This window comes from Pelmatolapia mariae, linkage group LG9 (genome assembly GCF_036321145.2).
Source record: "Pelmatolapia mariae isolate MD_Pm_ZW linkage group LG9, Pm_UMD_F_2, whole genome shotgun sequence".
NCBI classification, from domain to species: Eukaryota; Metazoa; Chordata; class Actinopteri; order Cichliformes; family Cichlidae; genus Pelmatolapia; species Pelmatolapia mariae.
Genome location: NC_086235.1, coordinates 22,195,633 through 22,221,766, shown reverse-complemented (window position 1 = coordinate 22,221,766; position 26,134 = coordinate 22,195,633). Strand labels below are relative to the sequence as shown.

The following is a 26,134-nucleotide window of genomic DNA, read 5'->3' as shown; positions in this document are numbered from 1 at the left end:
ACTCCGCCAAGTTCCGGAGGACCTCACAGTACACTGCAGCTTATAGAAAGGCTCTTTGTAGTATTCATCTTATTTTTGTCTTTACAACATTAGGCTTTTTCCACTTGTTCTCATTAGGGTAAGAAGTTGCAGATTGCATGAATTAGGCCGTTTGCTAAGGTACAAATCTGAGGAAGTCTACTGTAAGCTCTGCTATATCGACTATGGCCCACAGTTGTCGCTGCTCATCAGCGCTGAGCAGCTGATGCGTCCTTTGGTCAGAGTAGACAAACAGCTTGTTGTTGCTCTGCTGCGCTTTTGCCGCTGCGCAGCTCGCTCACTTTATAAAGAGCAAAGCAGAGAAAAAGTGAGCCTGATTGTGATATTTTGTTTGTTTCACCATGGTGAAACAACGACGCGTCAGAGCGCATTCCTCTTGCGCACCTGTCGCGCCTTTTTGTCGCAGAAGAGGATCTCTGAAGGTAAGACATCCCTAAATAGACATTAAAATAATTGTTCCTTTATGCGCAATTTATATGCCTATTCCATTTGTTGACTTTTTTTCTTCTTCTTTTTGGTGAGGATTCGCGGGGGTAAATTTTGCCCGTTAGCTTGGAGGGTAAACTTTTGTGAGTGGTCGGAATCTAACCCTAAAGAAAATGCGCCAAATATTAAAATACGACGATCCTGTTACAGTCAAATGCACTGCTGTACTTTATATGAGCTTGGTCTACCTTAAGTTATGCAATGAGGGATACTAAACTAGTCAGCACAGTTTTTTAGCTTCTTCTTTCCCACAATCATGTTTGTTTACAAATCTCACACAAAGATAAGCACATAAACTAGACACGTGAAAACCCACATACTTCTATTTAAATCAGCGTTTGGCGGATAGCGGTGCCACTCAGTGCCATTTTCCACTGATGGTGCTATGGCCTGCCCAACCAATCCTCACCGGGTATACTGGCGGTCCTCTCTCATTGGCTACCTCATGGAGCTCGCTCTCCTCTTTTCCGTCGCCATGGAGAAAGCTCCTCAGCGCGCAGAGATCGTTTACGCAGACACAGATTCACTCACGGCTCGTGAAAAGATGTCAGTGTGATCTCTTAATTCATCTCCTCACTGTTTTGGGTTGAATTTGTACTCATTTGTTAGTACACAGTAATAAACAGACAGGTCGTAGCAAATCAAAATCAGATTATTTGACAAATATGTTTTCCCATGTGAGGATTTCACCATAGAGTCAAACAATCAAAAGAAGAGTGCTCTGGTGTTTCCCCGTATACCCTAAAGGGGCACCCCTGAGCAGACAGGGTTAAAAGCCTTTCAATTCGGAGAAGTCTTTTATGTTAAAGCTTTAATATGGCGCAAGACTAAAGGGAATATAACTGTGATTTAACAGACGGCGCTTGACGCTTTTTAAATTGCTATTAAAACGCGGAAGGCAGAATTTGTTATGCCAAAAAATAGTCAGAGTGAGGCCTCTGCCATGAGCCTGCGTCTCTGCAGCAGAGAGGATCAGATGATGAGGAGAGGACAGACAGAGAGGCAGAGCGGAGAGTGGGCGGGGGAACAGAGGAAGGAGACAGAGTGGTGAGGAGAGGCATCGTTTCACTGATGCTGAGTCACATATCAGAGGGACCACAGCTGCATCCCATGAGTCTTTGGGAATAATGGAGGAGCTTGAACACACCTGCCCTCATCCCCGAACGGTAGGGCATCCGCGCCTGTGTGCGTGTTTTCTCGTCTTCCATTGCGCACAGAGTGTGTGTGACAGAGAGGGAGACAAAGGGTCCTGTTATGAAACAGATCCCCTGTAGCATGTGGCTGTGGGATATGCTTAGAGTGCTGAGTGGACAGTGTGTATGTGGGTGTTTCTGAGTGTGTTGCCAAAGGAGGGAAGGGGTCCGTACGGTAGCCAACATAGCATGAACGTCCTGCTGAGGGGGAAAATGCTGCAGCGAGGATTACAGAGCCTCCTATGTTAGGATACTCTTTCTTATCTCTTCTATCTTTTTGATGATTGCTCACCCTGGTGTGATTTCTGGCTTTAATGCTCCTAAAAACTCTAAAAACTCTCCATTTTGCCTTTTCCTCACCTCTGTCTCCACTCCATCAAGCCATTTTTTCTTCTTGAGAGCCAATCTCATTGTTAGTCTCATGTCCCGTGTCCCCGTGGCTCTCTCTTTCCCCCCAGCCTTAATCCTTCTTATGCCAGATGTTCTTTGCTTGTGCCAGAGTGGGCATTACTGAGCGCCTGCTCTGATAGGTCAGGTGCCTGTACCTCTGGTCACTTGGTTTTCAGTCTTTACCATCTGCTGTGTTCAGATGGTGGAGCTCTGTTCTTCCTGGGCCATAGGTGAATCACAGGTGATGAGGTTGCTCCTCCAGTACTTTGTTGTTTTTTTCTGTTGCAGCCCTGATGACCCCAATTTAACTCTAATGCCCTTGAATTAGAAATTGGTGGGTCAGTTTATGACAGGTAGGATTGTTTAACATGACAAACAGCAAAATGTTCATTAGGGTGAGATTGTGCATGCAGGTTGGTCCTCTTTTGCTTTATCTTATAAAAAAATAGCAATCTAGTACAGAAAGAGCACATTGTGATAAACCTTTTAAACTTAATGCTTTCTGGATCATAGTGCATATTAGGAGTTATGCATGTATTCACTTTTAAGCTCTAATAAACACTGTTAACCAACACCTTCTGGCTGTAGTGTTGTCTGTAAGTGCAGTGGAATGAGGAAGTATAGGACAGCATTTAAAGGAAAAGGTTAGCAAAGCAAAAGTTAGATTGTCAGATTGATGAAGACAGTAGGCAGGACTACTGGGAGGCTATGTGTAGAAAATAGAAGAGGCAAAGGAAAAGGCTTGTAGTGAGTTCTATGTAAGGCTGGACACTAAGGAAGGAAAAGGACTTGTATTGATTGGCTAAGCAGAGAGATCAAGCTGGAAAGGATGTGCAGCAGTTTAGGAAGCTCAAGGATAGAGATGGAAAGGTACTTATGAGTGAAGGGATGATAAAGGATGGAAAAAGTACTTTGGGGGGCTAGTCCACACTGTGATTTAATGTATGTACCTGCGTAAATTCATTCATATTGTGCCAAAATGTCCAAGGAAAACTTTCGTTTTTGTTGACACGGTATGTATTGGAAACCTTTCCTTCTTTCCTTAAACTCAACTTAATCATTTGATGAAGCTCACATAATATAGAAATTCAATTCAGCTCAGTTTTATTTGTATAGCACCAAATCACAACAACAGTTGCCTCAAGATGCTTTATATTGTAATGTAAAGAGCCTATAATAATACAGAGAAAACCCAACAATCAGATGACCCTCTATGAGGAAGCACTTGGTGGCAGTGGGAAGGAAAAACTTATATTTAACAGGAAGAAACCTCTGGCAGAACCACCCTCAGGGAGGGGCCGGTTGGTGGTGAGGGGAGAAAGACAGGACAAAAGAAATGACCACAAAGCACAGCTGTTGCACAGATAGGCAGGCTATACTGTTCAGCTTATACATGTGCAATTTGAACTCCTTTTTGGGAAAACAAATATTCATCTATGATCCAGCCATGTGCATTTCCAAAGTTAGAGAAGTACAAGCATGTATTCATGTGGCACAAAAGTGGTAAAATTGCTTACTCCAACACTGAGACAGGATCAGTCAGGATCTAACTGTCACGGTCACTACTGTTTGCCTTCGATACTTGTTTTGAGTTCTTTACTTAATGTGTTTAAGTTCGAGGTTCTGTTTGTTTCTTTTATAATTCTAGGATATTACAAGTCTTAGTTGTGGTGGTGTTAAGTGTGTAGCTGTTTTATTTTATTATCTTAGAGCAGGGGTAGGCAACTCACCTGAATCAAATGCTTAGTTCATTACCAGGCCTCTGGAGAACTTCAAGACATGTCGAGAAGGTAATTTAGCCATTATATCAGTTGTGTTGGATCAAGGATACATCTAAAACCTGCAGGACACCAGCATTCGTGGCCTGGACTTGCCTAACCCTGTCTTAGAGTTTTTATTAGAAGTTGTTTTGGTTCTATTATTGGTTTATTAGCACATTTCTGGTGTTTCTTTTTGTGCTTCTCTCTGTTGCATTTCTGTGTTTATGCCTTGGTCCCTCTCCGCTCTCTCTGTCATCTTGCTAAGTGTTACTGTTGGTATCTGTCAGCCTCTTTAAATCATTACCGGCTTTTACTTTGAAGATTGTTTTGTTTTGTTTCCCATGTAAGTTTTGCTTCCTGTCTGCCTTCCCTAATGATTTTTACCTGTTGCTGACTGTGTTCCCCTGTGCTCCTCTCCCCCCGTTTCTCATTAGTCGTCAGTCTTCTGTCTTTCATCTTTTATCACATCATCTGTTTGCTTATTTTAGTTTCTTGTGTTTTGAACTTGGATAGCTGCCACTAAAGCTTGCTTTTGCAGTACATGAACTCTCTCCTGCATTCTGTCTTTGGTTCCACCTTTCTGGTCACTAGCAGTCAGCAGGGATAAATGTTGACATTTTGAGTTAGGTGTCTCAAAATGTCAACTTACTGACTTCTAAGTAATCAAAGTTTTGAGATACCTAACTGGAAATTTTGACCATTGCATTAAGTGGCACAAGAGTTTATAAGCTGTCTGTTAAAGGGTATAGTGAGAAAGGTTCATAAGGAACGCTTGATTTGTTACTCAAATTCGAGGTTGGTAAAAATTCAGTAAACAACAGTGGCATGTTTCTTTTTTGATTTATGGCAGTGAGATACTGTTTTAAGGTCAATATAAAATATTTGGCATCAATTTTCCCTTCATTATAATGGACTACTGATGCATACATATATGCAAATAAAATCTGCCCTCTAGCTCTGTGTTTTCTTTTGTTATCTATTTACCTTTTTAAAACCCCCTCAGACTAACCTTCTTGGTGTCACGTTTACTGGTTTGTCTCCATGCCAGACCGGTTGCTGCTCCTGGAGGATACATGTTGACGTCAGGTGCCTGTTTATTCCACAGAGGCTGAATCTGTCTCCATCCTTTCTTCCTCCTCTCACACTCCCACGGCTTTCTGTTCTGTGCTGACTCCAGGTCCCTTTTATCTGTGTGAATGAGATTCAGCGTTTCTCCTGCAGTTAACAGATGGCACGAAAAGACACATTTTCAGGCGGGCTGCAGCACTTTAACCTTGATATAGCTTTGACACACGCTACCAGGCACCCATATCTCACCTGTGCTTTCTTGTTCTGTATTTTGCTTCCATGTCCCAGTGATAACTCTCCTCACCTTGCTCATTTTACCGCACAAGTGCTCTTCTTGTTTTGCATTTTTCCTGAGAGGCTTTTGAATCAGTAGCTCTACTCTTTCTCTATCTGTGCCGTCATGTCAATGCACACACAGGTTTGCGAAAAGGTAAATGTCTGCCCGCACACACTGACTGATCGATAACACTGAGTGCAGCGTTGTCTGTTTCATGCGCTGCTGTCCCAACAGAGCGCAGACATCAGCTATGATCAATAACTTAATGGAGGTTACAGTAAGTGGGGAAGGGCGTGGAAAAGGAGGCATGCTGTGCATAGCTGAAGTGATAGATGAGTGTGTTTCTCTGCAAAGGGATTTCCCATGCTTTTGGATGCTGAAGTAACTATCATCGGTCTCCCTCGTTCATTCTGTGTTTAACCTGGTCACTCTCTCTTTCTCAGACTCTCACAGAGCCTGCCATCTTTGCCAACGAGACCAGCTGTGACTGTCGCGCGCCTCATGAGAAGCTCACCATCGCTCAGGCCTGCAAAGGCACCCCAGGTAGACCTCCTGCTGTTTGGTATCCTCCTGTCTTGCGCACAGTCTTCTCCCAGCTTTCATGTTTTCCATTTACAGCATTCCTCTGCAACATCTCCTACTGCACTACTCTATCACAATTACGTCTTTTTCTACTACTACTACCACCACTGCTACAGCTCCTATTGCTGTTGCAACTAATGGTTCTGTTCCAAGTGTTTGTACTATGAACTCTCAGAGCAGCTACTACACTCTCACCCCTGATGTCATTACCACCACTAATTCTGTGCTAACTCCTTCCACTAAATGTGTTGTTGTCTGCTGTTGCCATTTTTACAGCTGCAACTTCCCATGTACTCTTGTACTTGCACTGCTACAGTAATTATAGTATGTGAGATAATAGCATGTGTTTTTACAAGATAATTGGACTGAAATGGGCAAGTCATTACTAGTCCTTTTCATGTCACCACCACTGCTGGGGACGACTGAACTTGTAATTAATGTAGGGATTTAACTACATATTGCAGTAACTTGCTGGCAGTTCAACTACACTCATTACTTCCACAAAAGAGTCTCTTTCTTTCTTTCTTCTTTGTCTTTCTGTCTGTTAGCATGTTATTTAAAAAGGTATGGCTATAAACTGCTCAAACAAATTATTGTAACACTTTGAAAACACATTAGATCTCAATGGGGAAAAAAAAATCATGCTGGATATCTACACTGATGTGGACTGGGTAATGGTTTAAGAATGAAAGCAGGAGGCTAGTCGATTTTGCTGAAGTTTAATTGCACCAACTCAGTATGGTACTCAGTAGCTTGTACTCACACCAGTGGCCTGCTGGAGGTCATTTTTTTGGGTCAGTGCTCATCATGTTCCTCCTGCACTAAGGAGCAGATACCGAGCCCTGTCCAGCTCTTCTAGAATAACTGTCTGTCTCCTGGTATCTCCTGCATGCTATTGAGGCCGTGCTGGGAGTCACCAAACCTTCTGACAATGGCACCCACTGATGTGCCATTCTGGAGGAGTTGGACAACCTGTGCAACCGCTGTTGGGTCCAGGTGTTGGCTCATGCTACCAGCAGTGATGCTGACCCTAGTCAAAGCCAAAGCTGGTGAAAAACAGTCAGAAAACGATAAAGAGGAAAAAAATCCTTTGACTCCAAAAGCACTGCCAATTTGATCATGCTTGGAAACATTTAAAAATGTTTAAATGAGCCTCTGTGGCTCCAGATGAAGCTGTGCAAAAGTACTTTGCAGCCTGCTTATTCTCTGTTTCTGTGTTTGACTTGAGGCTATATCCACTGTTACTCTAACAGCACACCACTTCACTTATTTGTGCTTACCTGTTCCCGTGATGTTGTACTGTTTTTCTGTTTTTGTTTCTGTATTTTCAGTGGACCGGCCAGTCAGAGTCTACGCAGATGGCATCTTTGACCTATTCCACTCTGGACACGCTCGTGCTCTCATGCAGGCCAAGAATCTCTTTCCAAACACCTACCTCATAGTAGGAGGTAAGACAGACCACACTGGTACGGTTTCACCTGTCCAGATTTGTTATTTAATCACCACACCTCACGTGGGTTTTATGTATGTCACTGCTGTGCTCTTGAAACAGTGTGCAGTGATGAACTGACCCACAAGTACAAGGGCTTCACAGTCATGACGGAGCACGAACGTTACGAGGCGCTGAGACACTGCCGCTATGTCGATGAGGTCTTGAGAGATGCACCCTGGACTCTCACGCCTGAGTTCCTTGAGAAACACAAGGTGTGTGTGTGTGTGTGTGTGTGTGTGTGTGTGGGAGGCGGGGGTTTGAACTATATAAACTTTAAAGTAGATGAAATATTTTGTTCACTAATTGGCTAAGTTTTGAGACGCTTGTTGCTCAAAATTAGGATCTTGACAGTTCCTTGGGCTTTAAAGTTTTTGGTTTCAGGGTGAAGTTACCTGAAAGAAACTTACCTGCTCACATTCAGTCAATGGTGCAGACAGTGTTAGCAATTAAGTTTATTTTAGTTTAGTTTTGCTATTAAATTCAATTATATTTCAGTCAAATCTAACCTGGTCTAATCTAGTTTAGCTCCTTTAATGCTGCTCTGCATTGATATACAGGTAGAGCTGGTCATTCACTTATCAGAAGATCAGTAGTTTGATCCCCAGTGTCTCCCTGGGGCCAAATACTGAACCCCAACTCCCCCTCAGTGCATCTGTCAGTGTACGAATGAAATGCTTAGAGGAAGAGAATAAACGTGCTATGTGAATTTGTGTAAACAGGTGAATGAAGCTCGAGTGCTTCGAGTAGAAGTATTAGTACATTTACTATATGTATTGTACACATTCACTTACACAAACCTGTCACCTGTGACCTAATACCTGTAGCTAGTGAGTAAAGTATTTGAGGAGGATGCTATGCTGTGAGTAAGGAAACTTTCTTTACTATTTAGGAGACCTCTAATGATGAGACGCTTGTGACTATCACCCCGGAAATTCTGTGTGCAATGATGTGTTCATGACCATGTCTAACTTTAAGCATGCATAGTTTGCCCTTGAAAGACCTGCTGCATGTTCACTTGTGTGTCTGCCATACAGTACGTGTCCTTTGATTGTTCCTCAGATCGATTTTGTGGCTCATGATGATATTCCATACTCCTCAGCAGGAAGTGAGGACGTTTACAAACACATCAAGGAGGCAGGTCAGTGTCTGTTGATTAAAAGGACATAACATAACTGTGTTTTCCACCATAAAACATACCTGCTGTGTGTGTGTATATTAGGGATGTTTGTACCCACGCAACGCACAGAAGGAATCTCCACCTCTGACCTGATTACGAGAATTGTCAGAGACTATGACGTCTACGCCCGACGCAACCTTCAACGTGGCTACACGGCCAAGGAGCTTAATGTCAGCTACATCAATGTGAGAGCATTTTACTGCACTGTGTTGTATTTATAAACATCAGCTTAGCACAAATTTAATGTGAAAAAAAGCAGATTTTCTTCTTTTGAGAAACTAACAGGTCTTTGGATATTGTGCATCACAGTTGTATGGAGCTTAATTTGTGATGTGACTACAAAGCTGCGTTGTTGAAAACTGACCTCAGACATATGCTTCCTATTTACAATATTCGCAAATTTCTGATTTAGGTTCTGGTTCTCCAAAAACATTTTAATCATCTGCAATATTTTGTGCCCTCAGGAGAAGAAGTACCGGCTACAGAACCAAGTGGATCGGATGAAGGAGAAAGTTCGCACAGTCGAGGAAAAGAGCAAGCATTTTGTTTACCGCGTGGAGGAGAAGAGTCACGACCTCATTCAGAAATGGGAAGAGAAATCCAGAGAATTCATCGGAAACTTCCTAGAATTATTTGGACCTGATGGGACATGGGTAAGTAACTATGCAATGCAATGTCAATGTTTACTAAATACAGAAAAAACTTTAAAATACTTAATATCATTTGGTCACTAGAATGTCTTTGACACATTTTCAAGTGCAAGTTTTATTCCCTGTCGCTTGTACTTTGGTGTGATAACAAGTCCAGTGTGGTGTGTGGTGCGGCTGCAGGGGAGGCGTGATGAGCCGATGCAGCTCTGCTGTGTCAGCTTCCCCGCAGCAGCGCCACAGACCGCGCCCCGCCACATTCAGTTTTCTCAGGTGATCTGATTTCCTAACATTTCGATCCTCTTTCCCCTCCTTGTACAGAAGCAAGTGTTTCAGGAGCGCAGTGGTCGAATGCTCTCCTACGCTCTGTCTCCCAGAGAGTCACCCAGCAATAGCCCTCCCCGTGAACTTTCCCCCCTGCGCTCACCCTCTCCCCCGTCTCCCCCCGCCCGCTGGCACAACGCGCGGCCCTCGCCTCCCACCTCCCCAAAAGGAGCGTCTGCCTCTATAAGCAGCATGAGCGAAGGGGATGAAGACGAGAAGTAGACGGTCACACCAACCCGCACACGCGCACACTCACACACAAACACACCTCACTCACAAACACATGCACACACTCCTCCAAACACTGGCTGACAAACTGAAAAACAGTTACCCTCAAGGATGTTGCAAATATGCAATGCAGACAGTGATCATGGGGAATGTAGTTCTGAGCTGCAGAGCTAAGAAGCCATTACTGTCTCTGTTGTTTCTGGGCAACCAAGCAGACAGGAGGAAGAGGAAGGAAGAAGAGGATGAGGACACAGTGTCAGATTTTGTAAGGACAAAAATCCCGTGCAGCATCTTTGACTGTCCAGCACTGATAGAGACTGTCAAACAGCTTGCTTATAATATCATCATTTTGTTTTTTTGTCTTATTATGTGAGATTATCATTTTCTCTTCAAGATGCCTAGTTTTCTTGTAACCGGTGTGATAGCTATGATTGAGTAGGCACAGACTTACAGAAACACCTCGTCTTACATTCAGTTCTACATATCGTCTACACTGGAGCTGGTTTCATTCATTTTGTGTAATTTTGTGCTAGTTAAACAGAATTTAAACAACAGACCCCTGCGAACCCTAGAGTAGCTGAGGCGATGCTTGGATAACGCACGCCCTTGCTGTTTTAGACCGTATTCACAAAAACGATCACATTGAAATTCACTAATCACAAGTTACTTCTAAGATATTCATATGAAATTCTCTGCAGGAGCCCAGAAGAAGAACGTATATTGTCAAGTTTCTGAAATGCAGATAATATGTGCAAAAAATCCTAAGCAAAACCCATCAAGATACAGGAAAAAAAAGACATAAACACAACTTTTAAAGCTCACTTTTTTTCTTTTTTTTTTGATGATTGTAAAAGAGACACAAAATCCAATCCTTGAGGCTTCATGCACCAAATAGTTTGATGAAATAGAAAAAATAGAGCCTTCGTTTATTAACCTCTTGAATGTAAATTGCATCTTTTAGACTCCACAAAGAGGTAATGTTATCACTCTCACATCTAGCCATATAAAAGGTTGCGTCTCACCTGTTAAAGGAAGCACTTGTGGATTTTCACCATTAAAAAAAAAGCCATGTAATTTTTTAAGTAGTTTTTCATGTTTAGCAGAGATTTCTTTGGCTCTTTGGGATCTGATGTCAGCCGTCCACAAAAACCTGACAAACTCTGACGATACTTGAAATATCTCAAAAATATTAAAGCTCTGTGGGTGAATCATCAGGCTTGAACATAGCGCTGTTCTCGCTGCGATGATTAGAAATGTACGTTGCTCACATCTGAGCAGACCTCTCTTCCACCCCTACAACACAGTAAGTACCCTATAATGCAACGTAGAGATCTTAATGTCCTGTACACACTACATGTTAATCTGCACTATATGAACAAAATTTGGGAATGTGTGTCTTTTTTTTATTATTCATTTTAATGTTCAAATGAATCAAAATGTGAATAAAAGAAAAAAAATGTATAACAGAATATGAAGCAGACTTTTAGACTTTTTAATTGATGCTAAAAAGTTAAAGGTCAATAGAGACTGGGGGGGAAATGACTTTAGTTCAATAGCTGTGCAAATAAAGAGTTGAAGTAGTGGGAAATGTGCAAAGAACTCTGTTAAACTCCAGTGACGGTCTGTGCGGTATTTCCTACACTGTTACAGTGTAGTTTGATATTAAAAACAATATAAAACCCCAATAGCACACATATATGGAAACTGGTGTAGGTAGTGGTCATGTGAAAAAGAAGGTATGGCGTCTTTCACTTCTACGTTTTCAAAATCAGGACATAAAAATAATCCAATCCTTAGCTGTTTTAAAAAATTACGTGTGTGAAACAAGATACAACCTATTAGACTGTATCATTATTTCCACCTTCCACAACAATTAGAAGGATAAGTAAGTGTGAAAGCAGAGGTTTCAGCAGTTTTTTAGGTCTGGAGTGGTTTTCTCTATATAAAGAACACAGCACAGCTCAGGCTTGCAAAGCTGCATTTGAACAAACCACAAGACCTCTGGATTTTTCCCATAATAAGCACAGAAACCCAAACACAGCTGTCAGCACGGTGGTGGTGGGGTAATGATTAGGCCTTATTTTACAGCCACAGGACCTGGACACCTTCCAGTCACTAAGCAGACCATGAATTCATCTGTATACCAAAGTATTATAGAGTCAAATGTGAGGTCACCTTTCAGTCAGTTAAAGCTGGACTCTAACTCGGTCATGCTACAGGATAACAATCTCAAGCACAGCAGCAACAGAATGGCTGAAAAAGAAAAGAATAAGTCAAAGTCCAGATCACAACCTGATTGAAATACTGTTGCAGGACCTCAAGAGTGCTGTACATAAAGCAATACCCACAAACCTTAAATAAATAAAACAGTGTTGTGTAAAAGAGTGGGATAAAATTCCTCCACACAAAAGGAAGAGACTGATAATTTACTTCAAGTCACTTGCTGCTAAAGGTAGTTTTTCATACACTGCTTCTGTTTTTTGGTTCATTTTTTGTTAAATGACAACACTGAGTAATAAATCATGTGTTACTGTTCAGCTAAGGTCGTATATTTCAATAATTTTAGAACCTGGTGAGGCCCGATTACATCTTTTAAACTTGTTTAGTAAAACCGTAGACTGGACAGAGGGTGTACTTCCTTTTCCACAACTGCAAACTTTAGGCAAGATCTTTACGGGAGATTCAAACGTTTATCTGAGGCAGAGCCAATCATCTAAAAGCAATCGATCAAAACAGAGACATGAACTGCTTAATGTAATCATGCATAATTGCACCGCATGTGGTGTGGACCAGAATGTTTCAACACTGTGGGAAAAAACCCCGATCCGGTTACAGCGTGGATAAAAACTGAACACACCGATTACACACAACAGCAAATCTCTTTTATTGTAATGTTTGACAGTTGGTATTGGAAGTTCATCTCATGCTGAATCACATTATAAGACCACTGTAAAACTTTTTTTTTTTTGGTGTATGTTGATGTTGCACGACCACCTCTTATCCAGGAGACTCCAAATGCAGTATTTAAGCTGGATGTACAGTAGGCTGGAAAGTACACTCATCACTCCACACTGGCTGCATGTACAGCTTATACATTATATATGATTTTCTAAAATACTCTTACCACATAGAAGGTCTTTAAACAGTAAACTACTAAAAGTAGAAGATCTTCATTTCAATAAATGATGGAAACTGGAAGTATAACTTTGATCAAGACGTGGTTTTTAGGTGACTGGTCAACAACAGGACCACACTGACCTACACGTCAACCACTAACCTATAACGCAGCTCATCCTCTACGGTAGGTTATTCACAGGGTATCAGCCACACTGGCAGGTCACAAGGAATTGGCAGTGATGAAATCTGATGGTTAATATGTCGGTTTCCACACCGAGTTATTCTTTCTTTACACGTCAGGTGAAGCTAAATGACATGAGAAAAATAAGTCTCTTCGTATTTGTGAAAAATCTCCCAACATCTGCTTTAAATAAATCCAGGTTTGAGCCATGACTCATTTAAGTTTTGGTCTTTTTCAGCAGCCTCAAAAAAAATTGAATCACTATTAGTAAATCCTGACCTGGGATCCGATCCGATTTAATTAGCTCCTTGATAGAGGTCTGGAGTGATTGAATGAAAGCTACATGAGGTTAAAAATATACACGTAGGATTAGTAAAGTGCACAAAAACAGGTTCCTGAATATGATCCATGTGCCAAAAAAAGAGAGAAAAAAAGTGGATGGATTGATGCACTTTCAGTGCCCTGGAGGCTCTGCTTCTTTGACCACATTTTCCTCCGCCGACTTATCCAAACCCTCAACTGTGTGTGCCACATGACTTCCTATTGTATAAATAAGGAAAAAAAATCAAGTTAAAAACTTACAAATCACTAAAAGATGAATAAAAGCAATCACGTGTCAGTGCCAAAAGACAAAAAAAAAGCCAAGGGAAATTGTGCACAATCGTACAAATAAACTAAAAGCCTGTCAAAGTATCTGCTCTTACGTTTAGCTTTTAATTCAGTTATTTTCACTCAAGTTAAAAAAGGCAGAAGCACATAAAAAAGCAGAACTTTGTTCAAACTCAGAAGACTATGAGGATTAGTAGTACCACAAAATAGATACACGCTGACCCGATGAAGCATTGTTAGGAAAAAAAGTCAAAGCTGCGAGCAAGTTGCTTATCCACCGTGGCGTGCTGGCAGCGTCTGCAGGACGAAATAAGAAGTGTCGAAATAAAAGCTGTAATCCCACCTTTTTTTTTTTTTTTTTTTAAATAGTCCAAGTGTGATCCCAGCAGATCCATCGCATTTAGCAAGGAGTTTTTTTTCTAAGCAATACATGGTGCTGGTGTGGCTGAAAAATGACACGACTGCAACCCTGCGCTTTCCTTCATCTGGTGTTTTGCTGAGAGGACAAACTGACTAAAAAAAACCCCCAAAAAACGTAATTACGATTTATTGATGAGCAATTCAGATTATGCGAGTGCATCGTGGCTACTCAAGCGAAGTCTCTCATGATCATTGGAAAAGGTAAAAGAGTAATAATGATGATGCTACTATCATTTGAATCACAGTGAATAGACAACTCTGGTGGCAACTCTTTCCTAAGGATCCGAGAGATGCTCCATTTGTCTGTTAGTAGTTGTTAAATCAGGACAAAGAGCAAAAATAGGGTTGATGAGGGTTAGTACCATTTGTTAATTGTCTGCAGGTGGCTGGTTATCCTCTAAGCGCAAAGCTAAACAAAGTTGAGTAAAAAACACTTAACTTTTCACTTCTAACATCGTCCCTTTTTAAATGCTCTTCAAGTTCCAGCCTTCAAAGGCGGGCTTTTTAAAAACAATAAATATGCCATACGTTACCAGAAGTAAGGCTCGCTCTCTTTTTCATTAAATAAAATCCTGACTTTTAGAAGCTTTAAGAATAAAGTGTATGCTTCATCCATTGGTTCCTATTTTCCCCCCCAAGCTAAAAACGGAGGGCAGCCAAAACAAGTCTCTATGCCAAGGGCACACCGGCCTAATTGTGCGTTCAGTCAAGAGTGTATCCGAAAGGAAGGAAGTAAAACCTCCTCCTATTCTAACTTGCACTCAAACTAACCCCTTTCTCCTGACTCTGCCTGTGTGTGGCGAGAAAGAAACAGAATACGAGCGTTTACTGAGAAAGACACTCGATCAGCAGCGGGAGGGGAGCTTATTCAGCTGCACAGAGCAGTAGCCTAGTCAGCAGCAGGCCAATGTGTGTGAGACAGAGGAAGAGATGGCAGTACTGCTATAAAGTAAATTTGAAGAAATGAAGTTCATCTTTGTAAAGGTTCACGAGAGCAACCAGATATTTTTAAAGGGGTCGGACACTGGGGGTCTATAACATGGAAAAGGTTCATTTTAAACCTCGTCTTACAGCCAGTGGTGAAGCCACGACAGTGAAAGCTACGCTGATGAAGGTCATTGCCATTGGGTACTGATATGAGTGGAGGACATCCATCCTTTCAAAACCTTTAGCGACTGGAATGTGAAAGCAGGTCTAATCCAAACCCAGGCGTTTTACCCAAGGGCAACATTTCATCGTGCATGCTCTATGCAGAGTGCCGGCATTTTGGCTCCCAGGGGAAGGCTTTGCTAGCGAGCTGGGCAGAGTTATCTGTTGGCTTTGTATTTGGACTTGCTGGCATCACGTGGCTCTTTGCTGGGGTTGCTCCAGTCGTCCGCCTCGGGGCTCGTCTTATAATGCCTCCACGCCGACTTGTTGAAGACAGGCAGACGCTCAAAGGACTCACTGGACAGAGCCTTTAAATAAAGAAACAAGACATCCAAGTCAAGGAAAAGCAACTTTGACTTATCTTTATTAGAGGAGTTATTATCATTGTTTTTATTACTTGCCAAGAGTTGGATGGGTCTAAATAACCGTGACGCTGGAGATGATTAGCTTAGCTCAGCATGAAGACTTTGAACACTGTTTCTGGTGGCTTCCAGCTTCTATACAGTTTTGTAGGTAATAAAGTGATGAGCCTAAGAAATCTTAATACTTGAATAGTGATATGCAAGGTGTTTACACTGCTTCAAGTTTTATGCTTAACTAAGCTACTCATCTTCTGGCTTAATCATCACACTATTTATTTGGGGGGGGGGGGGGGCGCCTAGGTTACAGATACACATATTTTGCAGAACATCAGCCTACATACCTATAATAACTGTATGGCACCTTTCAAAGAAGCTGAAAGAAAACCAGTGCCATTCACCTTTTTCAATTAAAACACAGGGAGCTGCTTCTGCTAAGAGGAAAATTGTTTGTAGCAGCATGTAGTTAAAATCTGTCAAGTCAGCCTCAATCTGTCCACAGTTAACACACCGCTCGCAATTAACACCACATTTACTCCATCACAGTCCAATACCAGTATGCAGTACCAGCATAGGCCAGCGAGTATACTGAAACATGATATACTAGAGTGATTTTTTCATTAGCACCTTGATGTTCATAGGTATCAAGCTGTTTTTACAGTATTTGATTGGTTGAAATGAAGACTTTCAGCTTTAGTTCAATGGATTTAACCAAAGTATTGCATGTACTGATGAGGAACCACTGTACCCAATTTTCAGAGTCTTAAAAATAACTGAACATTTGACTGGCAGGTAGTTTTCAGGTGAAGCCTGTTCTCTTGTTACTCCATGACAAACATCCACAATCAGTTGTACAACAATCTGATACATTCTTAAACAGAAGAAATTCATTGGTCATCGTCAAAAGGCCTGAAAGACCACAGAAGACAGCTGACATGGATGACAACAGAATTATTTCCATGAGTAAGTAAAACAACTTCGCACATCTAACCAAGTCAAGAGCACTCGAGGAGGTAGACGTGTCATTATCACAGTCTACAATCAAGAGGCGCCTTGAATACAGAGGTTCTTACAACTAAATGTAAACCTCTGCACTCAAGAACAGGAGGGCTGGGTTAAAACAACCTACACAGATCTGGAAAAAACAAATCGTTGGACAGATGAAATCAAGAAAAGCTTGTACAAGAATGACGGGAAGAGAAAAGGAAGAAGAAAAGAAAAAGTTCAGGGCCAGCCACTGGTGTTTATTGACAATGTGACTGCTGGTACGAGTGTTGGGATAACCTGTGAAGTGTACGGGGCTATACTCTCTGCTCAGATTCAGCTCAATGCTGACGGCGCTTGGTTTCATGGAGTAAATTAATCATGAACCAAAGCAAACTGCAAAAGCAACCCAAGATTTTCTCAAGGCAAAAAAGTGAGCTATTCTTTAATGGCCAAGTCAGACACCTGATCTCAACCCAGCACAGCATAACGTTCAGTTATTAAAGACTAAACTGAAGCCAGAGACTGCAGTTGGCTGCAGTAAAGGCAGTAAACTCATTCAAGACTTTTGCTATGGTATCGATTTAAAAGTCATCCAAGAAATCTACATCGCCTCATTCTTGAGACATCATGTGCACAAAGTTAGGCGTCCAAACTCCCCTTCCACAGCAGCAGAATAGTTCACAGAGAGACATGGGAGTGAATTCTTCTCTTTTAATCCTTCCAAATTTAAAAGTATTTTCAACTCTCAGTTAAATAGAGGTGTCAAATTAAAGGAAAACCAAAAACAAATAAACAAAAACAACAAAAGGAAAGGTCCTGGGTAATTACGCGTCACCCATTTAATGTCAGTACAGCCTGGATGCTTACAGACTCCAGGGTTCTGAAAGTATCCAAGAGTCTACAGGAGGGATGGAACGCCTTTCTTTCAAAGGGCATTTCCTCACTAAGGGTTTTGATGAAGCCAGGAGAGAGTATTATCTCACACAAAAACCCCACAGTACAGTTCGGCCATCTGCCCAGAACATCACCTTTTGTGGCAGAATCCACAATCGAAATCACAATTCTCCTGACAGATTTAGTAGAACTCGTGATTACATGACTGGCTGTGTATATGGCTGCCTGGATGCAAAGCCTGTGACTTGAACTTCAAGCTAAAATCCCAGCTTATAAGTCTCTGCATACTCTTTCGACATCTTTATGTCTGATTAATGAACCCAGTCCTAAAAAAATAAGAGAAAGAACTCTTACTGGCACTGACTGACGTCAACTCTAATTTCACTTTCGCTTCGCCTATTTTTACCATAACCAGTTCCACCTCTTTGCTGTCAGCTCTCACTGATGGCAGGTTACAACCCAAGACACCAAATATGGCACACAACACTAAGTATCATTTTTCCCCAGTAATCTATCTCAGGTGCAATTTAAAAAAAAAAATACTAAGATGATCACACAAGTGATGGACATAATAATAGTAGGAAAAAATCCTGGAATAGGAAAGTTTGAACAGCAGGAGGGGCAGAAATAATCGCAAACTGTGCCAACTCAATCCCAAACAGCACAACTGAGGTGTTATAGAGGTCAAGGGTTCAGTTTTTTTCCTTTAATTCATCACCAATCTGTGTCATGCCTTACAGATCTTTGCAACTTTACAACATACTCAAATTTGAAAAGCTCACCTTCAGATAGATGACTGCATCCGTGCCAACTCCTTCCATAGAGTACAGCTTCAAATCCCCCTGGAAATATCGGGCATACAGCCTGGAAATTGGTAAACCGTAGCCAAAACCAGCCTGTAAAGTAAAAAGAAAATTAATGTAAAGTCATACCATATAAAAAAAATGCAGGAGCCAAAAGATGCTTTTGATCACAAGGGTCGATACTGATGTGATTGTATGGTTGCAGGTACCAGCGGGACAGCTCCTGGCTCCAGGCTCGGCGTCGGGGCAGTGGAGTACATATAGTTGAAAAGACGGTCTATCTTCCTGAGAGGGACTCCTCCTCCTCTGTCGCTGATCTAGAGACAAAAAGGATAAGACGAATGGAACAATGCTAAAGCTAAAACACCTCTAAATATTTCTTTAATGATGCAAATGTGTGTCAAATTTACCTTTATCGAGAGATCCTCTTTACCCAGAGTGACTTTTGCCTTCACTGGTGGTAATCCCTCTTTACTGTTCTCATGAAGCTCCACTGTTGCTCTCATGGAGTTCTGCAAACACCCCAAGACTTTATTAATTCAGCTCAGCAGCAGCCCTAACAGAATTATAGTCCAGTTACGGCTTAATTGCATTTAATTAGACCCGGGTCAGTTAGGTTAGGAGCACTGACACTGGCCTGCCTACCTTAAAGAGCTCAAATAACATGTGGAATAGATGAGAGGGCACATACACCACTTGGATGGGCCTTTTGGGAGCCTTCACTGCAAAGAAAAGGAGCATGAAGACTAAACACACACTAAAAAGCAGCTTCTTTTGAAGTAAATGAGGTGGTGGATCATTACAGGACTAAATCTGGCCCCAATCTGTGCCCACAAGCTCTAAAAAGACCGGGTAACATGGTTGTAGTTTTTGCAGTGCTGTGACTAATTACAGAGGAGATTGCTTAAACTGCATAAATGCACAAAAGCACTCTTACTGTTGAATTCCTCAATCTTGAGCTCGGGAGCGGCCGAGTAGTACTTCTCGCACAGCATCTTGGCAGTGTCGTAAGCATCTGATGGAAGAGGCAAAACAACATAAGTCAGACCAGAGAACGGCACATATTTCTGTTCACAGGTCACTAATGCATCTTCTGTCCCTTCCTGAGTCACTGAAAGTGCAGCGCTAGACCCACACTGCTGGAATTCCTTTAAAACTATCATTATGTAAACACCCCGCTCAGCAAAGATTGATACTCTTTTGTTTGATTTGTGTCACTGCAGAGAGCGGCTGATGTGATATAAAACATAGCTAACCCCCGCTTCCTGTGAGAAGAATGAATACATTTGCTCAGTATAACAAAATAAGTCAAACATAGATAGAAAAATATTCCCTCTGACTTGAGTGAGCATGATCATGAGGAATTACGGCATTAGAAGGAGGATGAACACACAAAACAAATTGTATGCCCAGAATGTTGGCTCTAATTTGATTACATGTAAAGTTTCCTGTCATTTTGTTACATAATTACAGTGCAAAATATAACATTTTATGAAATCTGGTCTAACAAACTTTACTGGACTGGTATACAATCAGTTCATACCAAGTACTCCTTAATGACTCATGATCTGACTAAATAAACCTTTAATTTTATATATTTTAGCTGCATTTTACTCAAAATTACTGCTTCATGTTTGTTGAGGGTGAAGAATATTTGTCTTTTTAGCAAACCGGGTTAAATCGGTCATGTTAAATAACTCCCAAACTTACCATTGACAACTTCTGCCACGTTGCAGTTCGGATCAATGCTGCCTATGTGTTTGGGATGTGCTGGGTTGGTATCGTTACCAAAAAGGAGTGCTGAAACACAGACGTGTGGATATATAAACTTCAGCTGCACAGATAGATCCGAACGGCTAAACGACATAAATGTTTTGGGGGATTTTTGGAGACTCACTGTGCTGGTTGATGAGCATGCGGAACGAGATGCGGTTGGTGTAAAAGCGGTCCAGGAAATACTGGACGTTGCTGCTGATGAACGGGTCAAAGCCGAACCTCTCCTTGTACTCGATGACCCCCTGAGCCATGGTGGGAACTACATCGTTGTGGCGGTTGCGGATCTCAATCAAAAGCTCCAGGAAACTAAAAAAAAAATGAAACATGAAAGAAGAAACATATTTTATATGTGCACAAAGAACAAGCCAGAACTTTAAATGTGACCATGATTTCTCTGCACAACGCAGCACAAGAATGAGGATCTGCATTGTTATTTCATTTTCCCTGAACAATTATTGGAAACGTGTTCTCTAAACAGAGAGACCCAAGCACATTCCTGTCTGCGTTTATCAGTGACACATGGCTGTTTAACAGACGGGCATTGTTTTTGTATAAATACAGTGTTACCTGAGCAGTCAGCAGAGATCTATGTGCACTAAGAGGATTAGTTGCAGTGCCAGAGGGACTCTAATCTTAATGACATAAGTATAGAACAGCTGGGTGTCGTAAAGCTTTATTTACTGTACATACAGCGTGCTTATTAATTTTTCATACAGCTAACATCCACTCACTCGTTCAGAGTATGAGGGTCCTCTGGCTTTCTGTTCTCGTAATCGAGCAGCTCCACAAAGCTCTGCATGTACCTGATCAAACAGACAGAGGTCAAAAGGCAACTTTTACACATGCTTACTAACAATATGGCAATAAACCTTAAAACAAGTCCTGCTGCCATAAAGGCTGCCCTTTGGCAGGCGTACAAAGAACATTTCTGGAGGGAGTGTCTTACCATTTTTGCACTAGTTTGACAGAGGGCTGGCTAAGCAGTTTATCGGGGAGAAGGTTGACCTCTCTCATGGTGTTGGCCAGCCGAACGGGCAGCTCCTTACGCAGGAACATGAAGGACGTTTTCTCACATGCATTGTCCCGGCCTGAGGGAAGCAGAAGTGAGAGGCACAGATAAAGCCAGGAATATTTGAACGTCGACGGGTGTTCTGTACTGCCGCCTCTGTGCACCGTCACAGCAGATTTTTTAAATTGAACAATCCATATGAGACTGAAATACAGAGTTTCAGCTTTAATTTAGTCAAAGTTTTGCATTAGCCATTTATGAATAACAAGTTTTGGGGGGTTTTTTTATGAATAAACCACCAAACCAAAATAAACCTTTTAGATAGGAATAACTTTAGCAATCAATCAATGACCAAATTAATAATTTGGGCCACCTTAAAAAGAACAAATGCACTAAAAGCATTCAGCAACACTGAAAAACCTGAAAGACCACAGAAGTCAACTAAAGTGGACGATCGCAAAAATGATTTCCACGGAAAACTACTTCACCACATCTAAGCAAGTCAAGATCAAAATGAAATATAAGGACTGTTTTAAATACTAGGATGAAAATCCTTTGCAGTCAGTGACTGCCTGAAGTCTAGAACCCTTGGAGATCACCTAATGTTGCGTTTCCTTCCTTGAGATGCTTCAGTTGCTGCTTCTTTGTGAGTCTTTCTGCCCTCAGCTTTGTCTCCAGTAACTAGATTATACTCCAGTAAAGTTTAATCTGACCCTTCTGTTCTTAACCTGTGGTTTGCACCTCGGTGGTTCATGCAGAACTTCAGTTAGAACCCTTTGGATTGCAGCTGACAGCCTAGACTTGAACCATATTGACTGCTTGATCCATTGTGGTGGTGTAAAAAAGGCAAAGATAATAAAAATTGTGTCTTTGTCCAAATACTTATAAACTTAACCGCATATGTGGAGCTTCCAGTTTAGTTTTCTCTTGCCAATAAATACAGTGTGGAGTAAAAATTATCAGCTTTCTGACACTTTCATAATCCTGTTTATTGCCATCAATAAAATATCGTGATTAGAGTTCTTTGGTTGCTTTGGCAATCAGAGAGGCTCCCGGCTCACGGGGATCAAGGTCAAATGAAAGACAAAGCTTCATATAAGAAGGTGCTTAAAAAGCAAGTGTGCTGAACTCATCTAAGAAGAGCGCTCGGTTTCATATCTAACCTTTAACCTGATATTTTAAACTTTGCCATCTGACTGCAGCTGTATCCACGTGCGTGCCAACATTAGCTCGAAAAGTTCACGCAGGGAAATCATCGGTCATATTTGCCTGGAAAGAGGGATGGGCGGTCAGGGAGACGTTCGAGGGATTGGTGTTTTAGATCTGTTGTGGGGGAACTTAACATAAAGTAGAGCCTTCTAGAGTGTGGACAGTGCTGCCCTGGGGACAACCTCAAAACTCTCAACACAGAAGAGACGATCATGACGTCCAGTGTTAGAACTTGGGATGATCACACAAGAGGAAACGAGGGAAAAGCTGGACCTGACTCAGCAGTTTAAAGGGGGGAAATCTTGTGAAATGCAGAATGAGGAAGCTTGTGCGTGAGAACAAAGAAGCCTGTGGCGACTATCCCTGGATGACGTCTCTCGTGCTCCAGAGTGAAACACAGACACCGATATGTTTTGGCTCTCTTGGTGCCAAGCAGGGGTTCTCCTTAATGCAAACAAGTGCGGCACACTTCCCGTCACGCATTCTACATCCACAGCTGCGAGAACAAATTACGCAACAGACATGCCAGCGTTTAATCAAGAGGCGGATTAAGGAAAGCCTTGAGTGCTTCTGCACCATTAATAACCGTCGTCTTGAGGCACACATTGCGACTGGCGGGATTTCTACATGTCTTTGTGCAATAGAGGGGGAACTGAAATCAAAAGGGAGGGGGGGGGGGGGGGTATTAACCAGAAACACATAAAAAAAACATCAATCTGCAATGACTCGTGCTCTAGAGCGACCTCACTAAGACACAGGTGAAAATAAATAAAATGACTAAAGGCTTCCTGAGCATCTTGGCAACAGGAGCAGGGCTGCTGGCCCCTCCACTGCATACGTGCTGCTGTGCCAGTCTGACTGAGAATACCTGCATGCGTTAGGGTGCCTGTCAGTACTTGTTTACAACGTAAACAAATCCGCACAGGACAGAGGACCGTCCTCTGTTTATATGTGGCTGCTTCACTGCAGGCGATCTCTACGTTTAACACACCTGACCGTAAGAAAGTCTAATGTTCCCTTCTATTAATAACGAGCCGGGGCTTGCGTGTGACTCTCCAGGTCCACAGCTGCGACTGATGAGATGACAAAAACACACAACAGGGCCTTCCACCTCATCCTCCACCCTCTACAAGTCATTCAAGTCCTCTAAAGGTGCCGGGCGATGCCTTTACTCACCGAAATCCAAAAACTGCTTGATGGAGAGCGGGGACGGTGAAAATCTGGAGTAATACTCGATTTTGGGGTTGCTGTTTTTCAGCAAAGACCAGAAGATCCTCATATTGAAAGTTTTAGCGATGATGTGAGAGAGAAGAAATTAGGAGAAGGCGGACAGATGCTCGGACGGTGCGTTTCTCCCAGGGGCGGCCACATTTCCACTGGCCACAGCGGAGGAGACGGAGCGACGCGACAGAGGCAGCTCCATTAGGTTACAGGATAGGATACAAGCGACACGGACGGCTTCCTGGATCTACATTACTGCACGCTCAGATGAGATCAGTTCTGCAAAGCCCCTCGCAATGACGTGACGACTTCATGCCATACTTTTCAAAGTAAAGAAAGAATGCGCAGTATATTTCGTAATATTTTATACCGTCTATAGGGCAACACTGCAAGCTGCAAGGAGGGGTAAATTGGAAAACCTGGCAACAACATTTATTAGTTTTATATAATATTCAAATAAAATGATTAATATTTATTAAATCAATTAGCATATTGTATATTTCATTTTCTGCACACACTGTATATATTTAATACTGTAGATATGGTACTTATTTATCTATTGTGTTTTGCATGTATTTCTTTAGCACTGATGTGGGCCAATACAACAATTTTGGTCTACTGTTGTGCAAAGTATGAGCGTGCAAGGACAACAAAGAGTTAAACTTAAATGTTTTATTAATTTTAATGGATAAAACATTATATTCTTATACTTGGGATTATTATTTAAAGTCTCCCCCCGACCCATGACTTGCATTTATACACAAATTCTGTTGCTTAACAGAAACACCATGCTTTTTTTTTTTTTTTTAAAGAATTTACTTAATTACTGGTGTATACATGGTCTATAAGGGTCACTTATCACTCGTGTTTTAAATTACAATGGCATTATCAATGTAACCCCAAAGCAAATGTCTGTGGACAGTTCCTTGTTGAAGGTTGTATGAAGTTCGTATTAAACAAAATATATTTTTAGGTAAAATGATTTGTTTTTGTCTTGCAACAGGTTTCCTTTTTGTGTTTTCGTATTAAAAATAAATAACAACACCGTAAACCAGTTCATAGATGAAACACGTTTAGGTGTAGTTGAATGTATCCCTGCGTAGAGGCAAACGCTTTTAATTTGAAGAGCTGATCTGTAAACATCCGGTGTAATTGATCTCCGTTGACGTTTGTGGAAAACTTCGACTCAACCGCACTTGGTGCAGGCTTGTGGATTCACAGCCGTGATTGGCTCCAAGAGAGGAGCGACAAATTCGACAATGTTATTGGTCAGAGGCTTGTCAGTCAACGTCATTAACGTCTACATACTTGTTTATCTGTTCATGCGCAGTCAGCGGGCAGTGGATGTTAGAAATGGGGGGTACAGAACGTTAGATTGTCGGTGGAGAACAGGTTTAAGCACAATTTTTAACACGATGTAAGCAGATTATGGTTCTTTTAAAACGAAAAATTAGAGGTTTTTCGTTTTCCTTACTGTTTTGTTTTGTTTTTTTGGTTTTTACTGCCCCCTAGCGAGGCAATGTTTTAAAAATCTACAGTGGCCAGAGCAATGACTGTATTGGACCAGAGAACAAACACCACAGCGGAGAACTGTTAGAACATTACCTTTTTAAAATAACCACATGTGAATAGTTAAAGTAGCCCAACATATCATACATACATACATGCATACATATGTGTATTATATGCATTTAATAATACTCTATTTGAGCACCTATAGTTTTACAAAAACAAAGTAAACAAACAAACAAAAAAAATCACCTTTTTTAAATTTAATGCTAATTCAGCTTTTTAGAAAGACTTTTAAATTGGCCTGCTAGTTATTTCCAATTCTCTTTGTAACCCAGAGAGTCGGAGGATTGCAGGTACGCTGATGTTAAACTGTAAAATGTCAGCATGTAATGAACAAAATTTTTTAATAATAAATTAATATTAAAATACAGTACTGCACAACAGTCTAAAACCACTCCTCATTTCTTTGTATTTTGTTACTAAAGTGATTAATAGGTTCAACGTGTACACTGAAATCTAAGCAAATGTACTGGAAATACAGCTGTAACAAGCCTTACTGTTAGTGCTTGGTATGACCACCTTTATTCTTCAATACAGCTTAAATTCCTTTAGCCAAGCTTTCTTGTCATTACTTTTAAAGCAGTCTTCAGTTCTCTCAAATAGCATTTAAAGCTTATTGTAAACTTGGTGCCAGTGGCAGAGTGTTTGGGATCATTGTCATGCTGAAAAAGAAAGTTATTGCTAATCATGGTACTCATGGTGTGGTATAATGAATCAAAATATGATCTTTTATGCATGTGTAATCCGTCAGTTTTGAGAAGATCCTCAACACTGCAGCCCCAAATCATGACAGAGACAGCTGAAGACACTCACTGTTGCCCATCTCGCCAGACCTCTTCCAAATATATTGACGACGATTCAAGAGAAAAATATTAAATGTATTTATTGTCATAAAACCTGCCGTCACTAATTTTAAGTCCAGTTTTGATAATCTGAAATATTTAAGTATAGCTTCTTCAGAGCCAAACATCCACTGAGACCATTTCTGTCAACAGCAGATGGCTCAGAAGATGCATGTGTCAAGTCTTTGATTTTTTTTTCTTCCTGTTTCTTAAGAACACGATTTTTAAATACTGTTCATTTGCTGTACATAGCCAAAGAAGAAAGAAATGCAAACAAATGATATGTTTTGGGAACTTGCTGCTAGTAACAAAAAGCCTCTTTT

The 26,134-nt window shown here is 41.3% G+C and overlaps 2 protein-coding genes across 4 annotated transcripts; one reads left to right on the top strand and one right to left on the bottom strand.

Annotated features, from left to right (window-relative positions):
• Positions 1–277: 277 nt before the first annotated feature.
• On the top strand, positions 278–12,200 carry pcyt1ba (phosphate cytidylyltransferase 1B, choline a). 2 transcript variants are annotated; one of them, XM_063483783.1, is made up of 8 exons: positions 278–461; positions 5,657–5,756; positions 7,127–7,243; positions 7,348–7,499; positions 8,347–8,425; positions 8,507–8,649; positions 8,929–9,117; positions 9,433–12,200. In XM_063483783.1, exons 1-8 carry the CDS (start codon positions 381–383, stop codon positions 9,655–9,657), a joined length of 1,086 nt encoding a protein of 361 aa, XP_063339853.1. In that variant the 5' UTR covers positions 278–380; the 3' UTR covers positions 9,658–12,200. The 2 variants fall into 2 exon arrangements, with proteins under 2 accessions (XP_063339853.1, XP_063339854.1); XM_063483784.1 differs by lacking the exon at positions 278–461 and adding an exon at positions 1,441–1,691.
• Positions 12,201–12,523: 323 nt separating this feature from the next.
• pdk3a (pyruvate dehydrogenase kinase, isozyme 3a) lies at positions 12,524–23,684 on the bottom strand. Of its 2 annotated transcripts, XM_063483781.1 has the most exons (12): positions 23,353–23,684; positions 20,905–21,046; positions 20,690–20,761; positions 20,080–20,264; positions 19,893–19,982; positions 19,120–19,197; positions 18,828–18,904; positions 18,593–18,694; positions 18,392–18,499; positions 18,162–18,275; positions 15,323–15,447; positions 12,524–13,497 (listed from the first exon to the last, which is right to left on the bottom strand). In XM_063483781.1, the coding sequence occupies exons 1-12, from the start codon at positions 23,453–23,455 to the stop codon at positions 13,416–13,418; spliced, it is 1,278 nt and encodes a 425-aa protein (XP_063339851.1). In that variant the 5' UTR covers positions 23,456–23,684; the 3' UTR covers positions 12,524–13,415. The 2 variants fall into 2 exon arrangements, with proteins under 2 accessions (XP_063339851.1, XP_063339852.1); XM_063483782.1 differs by having other exon boundaries at positions 12,524–15,447.
• Between the last annotated feature and the right edge of the window lie 2,450 nt (positions 23,685–26,134).